This window comes from Tiliqua scincoides, chromosome 4 (genome assembly GCF_035046505.1).
Source record: "Tiliqua scincoides isolate rTilSci1 chromosome 4, rTilSci1.hap2, whole genome shotgun sequence".
Taxonomy (NCBI): domain Eukaryota; kingdom Metazoa; phylum Chordata; class Lepidosauria; order Squamata; family Scincidae; genus Tiliqua; species Tiliqua scincoides.
In genome coordinates this window covers 222,420,546-222,430,525 of record NC_089824.1, presented here as the reverse complement: position 1 = coordinate 222,430,525, position 9,980 = coordinate 222,420,546, and the positions used below count along the sequence as shown (strand labels likewise).

At 46.9% G+C, this 9,980-nt stretch overlaps 1 protein-coding gene across 1 annotated transcript in view; it reads right to left on the bottom strand.

The window, feature by feature from the left end:
• ASXL1 (ASXL transcriptional regulator 1) overlaps positions 1-9,980 on the bottom strand; it is a 43,402-nt gene that overhangs the window by 5,198 nt on the left and 28,224 nt on the right. The window contains exons 7-11 of the mRNA XM_066625476.1: positions 9,262-9,393; positions 8,144-8,307; positions 7,951-8,047; positions 5,217-5,322; positions 4,020-4,599 (exon numbers count right to left, since the gene is read on the bottom strand). Coding sequence (XP_066481573.1) covers positions 4,020-4,599; positions 5,217-5,322; positions 7,951-8,047; positions 8,144-8,307; positions 9,262-9,393 — 1,079 coding nt within the window. The remainder of the gene's footprint in view (positions 1-4,019; positions 4,600-5,216; positions 5,323-7,950; positions 8,048-8,143; positions 8,308-9,261; positions 9,394-9,980) is intronic.

Below are 9,980 nucleotides of genomic sequence, written 5' to 3'. Positions count from 1 at the left end.
AATCATGCAAGCTTCTGTGTCACGCCATGAGAGAGGAGGCTTGGGATGGCGAAGTTCCTCTCTCCCCAACAAAAAGGTGATTACCCCTTTCCCGATTTTCTACCAACCCTGTCAATTGTGTATTTCCAACACTGATTAAAGCAAGAGGGAAAATTTCTGGGAACTAACTGGACTGGCACAAGAGGCTGGTGGAGCCTCTTTAGTGAAGGGAAAGATGGCATTCATTTGCTTCTGTTTAGCCCTGGGGACAAGAAACCGATTCTTGTTCAACTGTGTGTGGATAAATGAAGCCCTATGAGTGGCTGGGTGCAAAAGGGAAGAATGGCCCATGGCAAGAGAACTGGAGAGTCAGGGGAAGATAAAAAGGAGAATTTTAATTATGAGGAGCTATTGAACAAGAGTCAGGAAGATATTAGGACTCCGTTTTATTGTGCAGGGACTCAGGCTTGTGGGGGTGCACTGCCATTCGTTATACAAACATCTCCCCTGAAATCTATGTGGGAAAGATTTGACTGTCCTGCTGGAAGATGTGCACCAAGAACTAGAGAGAGGAAAAGCATCCTTATTGGTCCTGCTGGACCTCTCAGCAGCTTGTAACACCACAGGTCAGTGTCCTACTGGGTCCACTGGCTGGGTTAGGACTTGGGGGCAACATTTTATGACAGTTTCAGTCATTCCTAGCTGACAGATTACAGAAGGTGGCATCGGAGGACTCCTATTCAGCACACCAGCCTCTGACTTTTGGGGTGCCATGGGGATTCTCATTGTCCACCATGTTATTCAACATGAATCCAATGGGGGTGATCACCAATATGTGGACCCAGCTCTCTCTCTCTCTCTCTGGGGTCATTTCATCCCATGGAGACAGTGGATATTCTATGGCACTGGCTGGAGGCAGCAGGAGACTGGCTAAGGGTCAACAAGTTGAAATTAAATCTAACAAGTCCTCTTGGTTCAGAGAACCATGATGCAGATATGGGACTACAAGGTAGTTCTGAATGGGACTGCAGTCCCTCTGCAGGAGCAGGTTCACAGATTTGATTTCCTCCTGAACGGTTTGCTGCCTCTGGATAATAAGGTGCAGGCTACAACTAGGGAGGGCATTTGCCCAGCTTCGGCTGGTGTCGCAGCTGGGACCCCACCTGAGTCGATCAGACTTGACCACGGAGTGGTGCAGGCACATGCAACTCCAAGGCACCATTCTTGTAACAGGCTTTACATGTGGTTGCCCTTGAAGACCATTCAGAAGTTAGTGCAGAGCGTGGTTATGGGGGTGCTAATGTCCGAGACTACTGAGCCACTGCTCCTTTAGCTGCAGCACAATTCAAGGTGCTGGTTCAGGGCCTGGCGGCAAGCATCTGAAGGAGCGCCTCCTCCCACTGTGAGGAAACGTCCCCTCCTGCACATGCTGCCACTGACTGATGCTAAGTGGGCAGCAAAGGTGGAGTTCTGTCTAGCGCAGTGGCACCGCTGGGGAACTCCTTCCCAACAGAGGGCAGACTCATGCAGTGCAACCTTCTGATGGGGATGGAAGACCTCTTTTTTTAGTGCTCCCCCCAAGCTGTCACCCCAATTTATCCTCTTTTTAATATGCATTGCATTTCAATATTTTTGGTATCCCTTCTGTATTTCATCTAATATACTGTGGTTTAAATATTGCGAACCATCTTGGGCAGCTTCATTTAAGACGAAAGGCAGCTTATAAATCTTTTAAATGCTTTCAGTAAATTGCCACGGAGCTGGACTCCTCCCACTTCTTTCAGTTACATCTACACAGGGGAGTGAATGGAAACGGGAGTGCTGCTTTGAAATGGGATGCTCTGTTTGGGTATATCCAGGTGACTTGAAATGGAAAAGTTCTTTTGTTATATGGGCCAGTTTGAAATGATGTGTGAAAGTATTTGAAGTTAGTAAGAGAGTCAGAAGTCTATTTAGCTAAAGGAGGAGGCCTCTCAATCAGATGCCAGGATGGCAACAATACTACTACCCAGGAACCAGAAAGGAGGAACTTACAGGTGGCTGTTCTCTGATGTGCACGGGGTTTGCACATACAGTCTCCAGTACTGTTAATTTGGAATTATTCCAGACACCTGAGCTATGTGCCTCGGCAGCTGAGTGGTCAGTTCATGACTCAGCAGAATTTAGATTTCTTTGATTGGAGTGGACCCGCGTGAGCTTTAGCTATATAAGTGAGGAAGTAATCTTACAGAGCAGTAATTTTCAACCTTTTTCATCTCATGACACACTGACAAGGCACTAAAATGTTCAAGGCACACCACCAGGTTTTTGACAATTGACAAGACACACCATTCTGCCAGTGGGGGCTCACATCTCCCATTGGCCATATTAATAAATCACCTTCTCCCAAATTCCTGTGGCACACCTGCGGACCACTCACAGCACACCAGTGTGCCACAGCACAGTGGTTGAAAATGGCTGTTATACAGGGTGCACTTCATGCCTGAGATGCTGCAGGACACTCTGTCCAAATGAACATTAACACTGCACTGAAGAAATGGGGAAATGTAGACCTGCATAAGTCGCAAGCTTGCTATTTTCTGCTGCTTTTGAATGTTCTGTATTCACTCACTGCTTTGCAACCCTCTTTTTAGAGCCCCATATGTGGCTCTTACTTACTAACACGGACAAGCCTTAACAAACTTTCATTGCTGGAGTGTGTGTTACTTGTTTGACCAGGAGGCAGGTGAACTGCCTTAAAGAACTCTGAGAAGGTTTGGGTGGATTCCTTGAGATCCAGTGATCCCACCCCTTCTGCCTATACCTGGAGCCCTTGGAGGGGGAGCGGCTCAGGCAGGAAGGAAATGGGAGGGAAGAGCTCAGCTTGCAAGCGGACAACACTGGAAGGAGGTGAGGATGCAGGCACATTGCATTCTCCATGGCCCGGGACTCCCTGGATACATCTGGCCTGACAGGGATTAGTGTTCAACTATCAATACATCTGTTGTGTGGATATCCTCAGGGAGAGAATTCTAACTCAGTCCTCTCATAGCCAAAAGACTCAAGGCTGAAGCTTTACCAAGCTTGGGACCAGAGTAACCACACCCAAGAGAAAAACCAAACCTATCCAGGAAGGACCACACTGAGGCCAGGATCGGTTTTTATGGTGCTGTGGCTATAGGCTGAATTACCTTAAACACAATTGTACATGGGGTTCCAACTTCCATAAAGCAAAAGGGAAGGGAGATTTACTTTTTCCCCTCTTGTGGAAAGAATCTCAAAACAAGAGAAATGGGAAGTCTTTCCTCAGGGTTAGCTCACTTGCTTCACATGTTCAAGCAGAGTAAGACTTGTACAGACAACCACTACAGGGTGTCTCAAAACAATGTACACACATTTTGATGAGCTCTAATTCATACATACTTCCTTGTAGAAAACCTGGAACATCTAACAGAAGTAACTGAAGAGATGTGAAGATCCATCCCAGAACACAAGTTGATGAATGCCTGCAGATCCCTTAGTCAATGCTGGCAGTGTATTGATGCCATTGGGGAATATTTCAAGGACTTGGTCCAATTAGTTAACCAATTAATCAATCAACTGGGTCAGGCAACTGCTGCTGTGTACATTGTCTGTAGTATACATGTAAGTTATAGTATATGTGTGGGTTACAGCATAATAAGTTTGAGGCTACAAACGTGCAGATGTTTTCTTGAGACACCCTGTAGTTCAGTAATGCCTACAGTAACAGCCATCAGCTCATTAGGGTTCCAGGAAGCTTTCCCAGACCGACCTGAAGATGCTGCCAGTGACTGAACCCGAGACATTCTCCAGGCATAGCAGGGGATCTACTACTGAGTTACGGGCTTAGCCTCTGAAGCAACTTTCCTACCCTAACACAGACCCACAACTGAAAGATGGACAGTACATCAAGATGCCCTACCCTGTCGCTCCAGACATCCTAATGCCATTCCTCATCCCACACTACACCTGCAGGCTGCTCTGGGGAAAAATACCACCACAGTCCAAAAACAACCGATAATTATGAGCCTCTCTCATACCCGGATGGGTGGGACTTTGGGTTCCTCTTTGGTGGGCTGTGGCTTTTCTGGGTGAACACTTTCAATTGTGTTACGAAAGGACTGACGATCTTCAAGCCGGGGCTTCTTTTCGGGAAAGGAGGCGGAGGCAGCCTGCTCAAAGCATTTTCGTTTCTGCTCCTTGGACTCCTGATCTTGGGGCTCCTGGGGTAAGCTGGGAATTCTGCCTGCTGCTGCTGTCCCATCTTCTACTTTGCTCAGGAGCTTGGTAGCCTCAGGCAAGGTCTCTGGCTCTGGAGATGCCTGCCTCCCTTCACTCAAGGCCATCTCTGGCTTTGCTTCTCTACCACCATCCGGAAACTCGGACTCCACAGGCAACACCTCCTTGGTGGCCTCTGCCTGCTCTGGCTCACGCAATTTGTAGAGGCTCCTCCGGGTCCTGCAACGAAGGGGGCGCTTCTTGAAGTGTCCATCTCGCTGCCGGGTGACTGGACCACGGTGCAGCCTTGTGGGCTCCTCCTGAACAGGCGAGGCGGTTCTGTTCTCTGCATCATCTTGCATGGCGTTTTCAGGCTGAGACTCTTCTCTGGTTAAGCCCAACCTGCACAGCAGTGACAGAATTAGTGATACTATTCTATAGAAAAAACCTGGTATGATCAATACTAAATCTGGGGAGAGACTAATAACCAAGCTCTGCCTTGCCTGTGCCAATGGCACACAAAGTTGTGACAGGAATCAATTCTGCCTAAAGGAACTTCCAACATGCTCCTTCCAACAATTCCCTTGCAGGATCTTCTGCCATAGGAATGGGAGCTCTCATTCATGTCTGCAGAGCTTCACACCTGTGGTTGATAACATGCCTACAGCCAAAACTGTAAATGTTTTCATGCTCACAAGCACAGGTTTGTGTACAAATTTCTAATGTTAATAATTCAATGTAAACTAAAAATAGTAACAAGCGGTCAGTCATCCCAGAGCCTTTGCACTCACTGGTCAGAGCACTGGAGGCTGGGAGAAAGTTCACTCCTGACTAAGCAATCGAGTAAAACACTAACTGCCTGTTTTCCTGTCTTTGTAACTGGAAGGGCTGGGAACCGATTCCTCTTGAAAAAAGGAGAGCTGGGATGTTCCTGAGATGGGGGTATTGAACTGCTTCCCCCACCTTCCAGAGGCTACGACACCAAAGCAGCTATTAGTGACAAAGAAACCAAGGCTTACTTTTGCCCATAGTAGTCCTCAAAGAACCTCTCCTTCCACTGTTCCATTTTCTTCTCCTTCTCCATTTCCTGCCTTATGCGAACCTGCATTTCATGAGTGAACTCGCCTGCAAAGAAATCAACCAACTGAAGCCTGCAGCTGCTGAGACAGCAGAAGCAAAAATCCCAACTCCACAAACCTTCCATTAGGAAAGTGCATCGCGGGACAAATTCAGAATTCAAGATAAAAGTTCTTTGCCTTACTGGATGTAAGCTTCACAGCACCTCTCCCGTGGATGAAGATAAAACAGCGGGAAAGGCGGGAGGGCGGAACGGGTTGGGGAGGGGTGAAAGGGGGAGAAGGGGGAGGGCAGATCTGGCCTAGAAAGGGGTGAGATTGACGCCACCAGCATCACCAATATTGTAACCCCTTTACTGGATCCTGCAGGGTGGGGCATCCAGACCTGAATCATCTATTTAGCTACAACAGTTTCAAGTAGGATCTCCCCCAGTGCCAGATGCTTATAAATGCTCGCTTACCCAGAGGAGACCTCTGGGTTAAGCTGCGAGGTGGCCAAGTTTGCAGATGACACCAAACTTTTCTGAGTGGTGAAGACCAGAAGGGATTGTGAAGAGCTCCAGAAGGATCTCTCCAAACTGAGAGAATGGGCAGAAAAATGGCAGAAGTGTTTCAATGTAAGTAAGTGTTAAGTAATGCATATTGGGCCAAAAAACCAGAACTTCACATATAGGTTAATGATTCTGAGCAGTCTGTGACAGATCAGGAAAGAGATCTTGGAGGGCTGGTGGACAGTTCAATGAAAGTGTTGACCCAATGTGTGGCGGCAGCAGCAGCAGCGAAGAAAGCTCATTCCATGCTTGGGAACATTAGAAAAGATACTGAGACTAAAACGGCTAATATTATAATGCCATTGTACAAATCGATGGCAAGGCCACACCTGGAGTATTGTGTTCAGTTCTGGTCGCCACATAAATGAAAAAGAAGCAGAAGAGAGTGACCAAAATGATTACTGGGCTGGGGCACCTCCCTTATGAGGAAAGCCTATAGCATTCTTTAGTCTAAAAAAAAGCTCCTGAGGGGGGACATGATTGAGAGATTTGGAGCAGCCCACACTGGCCCGACACAACTGCTCTCAGCGTGAAGGCAACTGTTTGACCTTTTTGCGTGAGCTGTGAGATTAGGGCTTCCTCCACTGCTTGCTGTTTCATGTCTGTGATGCAGTAGTGGCAGCAAAGGAAAAGCCAGCCTTGCTTTGTGCAAGGCCTTTTATAGGCCTTGAGCTATTGCAAGACCTTCATTCATTCATAGAAGTTCCATCTCTAATATATTCATTTATGTAAACTTATGTAAATTTATTCAAATTTTAAATTAAATGAATTCTTTCTTTCCCTGGCCCCCGACGCAGTGTCAGAGAGATGATGTGGCCCTCGTGCCAAAAACTCTGGACACCCCTGGACTAGATAAAGCTTTGGCCTGATCCAGCAGGGCTCTTATGTTCCTAGCGGAAGTGAAGTACTAAAGCCCCGCACCAGAATTTCCTATCACATCCTGCTACCCTGTGCTCTGTTTAAAGAATCAATATTTAAAGGGCCATACTACTTATTTGCCCGCATGGCTGATTTAGACGTGCCGTTTCAATGACTAGCAAGATAAACCTTTTCTGACTCAGAAGTTGTCTTGTAAAGCTAATAGAGCTTTTCTGAATAACAGGGTGAGCTTGCCCACCACTACTGATGTTCCTTGTGATGCAGAACTTTAGGGGAGCATTGAGTGTGCCTTTGGGGCATAAAGTCTGCATGAGATAGCAAGGTCAAACTGGGTACCCAAGAGCATGTCCCAGAATCCTTTGCAACACACAGGTTTCTTGGCAACTATACACAGGTTTCTCAGCACACAGTGAGTGGAAAGAATTCCCTGAAGAATGTCTGAAAACAAAGGACAGCTACAGGCCTTGAGAACTCAATTCCCCTTATGACAGTCAAAGCCTGCAGAATTACTGCAAGCACCACTGATTTGCAAGCACTATCCTAACTATGTTTACTCAGAAACAAGTCAATGAGCTCAGTGGCCTCTATTGTGTACAGCACTAGCATTTGGGGCACAAGAGGTGAAAGGAGTGTGAACTATGCAAATCCCCAGAAATGCTCAAGAATTCCTGTGGTTGGTAGCAAATAATGTTACACACCAAGCACCCAAAAGCAATCTACCCCAAGGAGGTCTGATGCTTTCAATTCAATTTTTATAATTTAATGGGAGCTACCCGCAAATTTTTCAAGATGGTGCCAGAAACCAGGGAGAGCAGAAGGGCTGCAATAGACCTCATGTTAAACCAATCCTGTGCCTTGTACAACAGAATCAGAGTTCACTGGGTCAAGCTACAAAAAGGAAACTTGAGAAGGAAGCTGGATGCTGGCACCAGAAAAAGCAGCTCTTGTTGAGATGAACTGTTTGCAGTCTACACATTGAACACACCAGGTGACCATTTTATAAATAAATACCTGGACATGGTCTAGCAATGGACAAAGAAATTTAGCAACACCCCAGCCCAACACCCACAACAGCCCGTGTATGAACTTCCACCTGAACTGTATTTTCAGGCAACGATTTCTGAAATTTGTCAATAGGTGCTGGCCATAAAGAATCTTGGCTACCAAAGGGACATTCAAACCCTTCTTGCTACCAAACAGCAGGCATGCATCTTCTCCACCATGGGCATCAGTAGCAGCAAACCTACCATCAGCCAGTCGCTCCCTCCAACTCTGGGCAGCATGGGTGAAGAACTCGTTGTTCAGAGCACTCCCACTGAGCCGTAACAGACCATCCGTCCCAGTCTAAGGAAAACAAGGAAAGGAGGCTGGGAAGTGTGCACAGAGAGTGGGACCATGGAGCAAAAGCACTCGTAGGCCACGGATGGTGGGAGATCGTACCTGCCTGTCCACTTCAGGGAGGAGATGTAAGAGCTGCTGCTGAAAGTGCAAGGGCAGCACATTGAAAGTCCTGGAATTTATCAGTGCTCGAAGGTTTGTGTTGACGAGAATGGAACCAGGGGTCTCAAAGTCTACATCGTCACCTCTGTTCCTCTTCATTTGTCCTGCAGTTTCCAGAGAGTCCCATAAAAACCAGAAGTATTAACACTGCTAACACTCAAAGAGATATACACTCCCTCCACAGAGTTGCACTTCCTCAACACTTGGAAGACTCTCTATGCTCCTAAAAAATCAACAGAACTGAGAGGCAGCCCTGGGAGCACCAGAGTGGCAGCTCAGAGACTGCACTTTCAAATTGTCTGGACACCGAGTGACTGGGCATCTCAAAAGAAATACACACGTGTATACCAAACACACAAGCACCACTGCCATACAAGCAGGGCTTCTCCTACCCAAAGAGTTCCCTGCTCCATAGAGGCAGGAGCTACAGCACGTTTGCAGAGATGTGCAAACAAGCTACTTGCAGCAGCAGGAAGACGGCCGACTGGACACTTCTGGAAGGAAACAGGCCTCTTCCCTGTGCTCCCGAAGGTGGCACCTGCAAGACTTTTGTAACCAAATGGAGTGGGGGGCGGACCAGGGGACATCCACTAAAATTGAGTGTTGGGAGGGTTAGGACAGACAAAAGAAAATATTTCTTTACTCAGCGTGTGGTCGGTCTGTGGAACTCCTTGCCACAGGATGTGGTGACGGCATCTGGCCTGGACGCCTTTAAAAGGGGATTGGACAAGTTTCTGGAGGAAAAATCCATTACGGGGTACAAGCCATGATGCGTATGTGCAACCTCCTGATCTTAGAAATGGGCTATGTCAGAATGCCAGATGCAAGGGAGACACCAGGATGCAGGTCTCAGAGGAGGAAGAGTTTGCAGCCCCTCTCTATATCCTTGGGCAGAACACTTAAGATTTCAGAAGTACTTTAATGACATTTTTTGCATGGCATAGTAATTCCTTCACTCCTGCACCTTGAAGATAAAAGTATGGAATTTCTCAGAAGCATAGCCTGAGACTTCTTCCATCTTCCAGAAATACACAACCTAGACACAGGACCATGCCTACCGCCTGTTGGTTTCCGGAACCCTCTGAACAACTGTGGAGGGTCCCTGGCAATTTCTGTCTTGTTGCGCGCAGTAGTGCTGCATAGGGCTGAAGAAGAGCTGCTCTCACCACCTGCTTGTCTTCCTGTGAATCCTGGAAAAAAAAACAACCATGCAAATGAGCAGGAGAAGCCTCATTTGACAATAAGAAGTCTCTGGAAAAAGGGAGTCAAATGCTGGACACACAAGCTGGGTACTGCAACAGCATCAACTATCCTATATGGCCCTCACTTAAACCCCAGTGACACTGCAACCTTCCAAGAAGTTAAGTAGCAGTATTCAGATCAGGTAAGCACAAGGTCGGGTGTGTGAACACCATGCTGCAGAAATACCACAAATGTTTCAGTCAGAACGCCACATAATGTTAGCACAAAGTACTCAAGTTTGAATAACTTATTCTATCATTATCTGGGTTTTTGCTGAGAAGGGAAGCAAGGTCCATCAGGGGCCAGAAGACACACAAAAGGATTAGACCTCTGTTCACAGCATAGAATCTAACCCTCTCTATTTCCAAACCTCCTTTTCCCATAATTGTAATAATTAATCCTCACTCCCTCTAACAGCTTCTTCCCTTACCACCCATCTTTTAAATGATAAGCCTGTCACAACATGGTCTCTTTTTCATCTATTTGGTACTGTGCCCTAGATACAAGCACCACATAAAACAACATACACTATGTG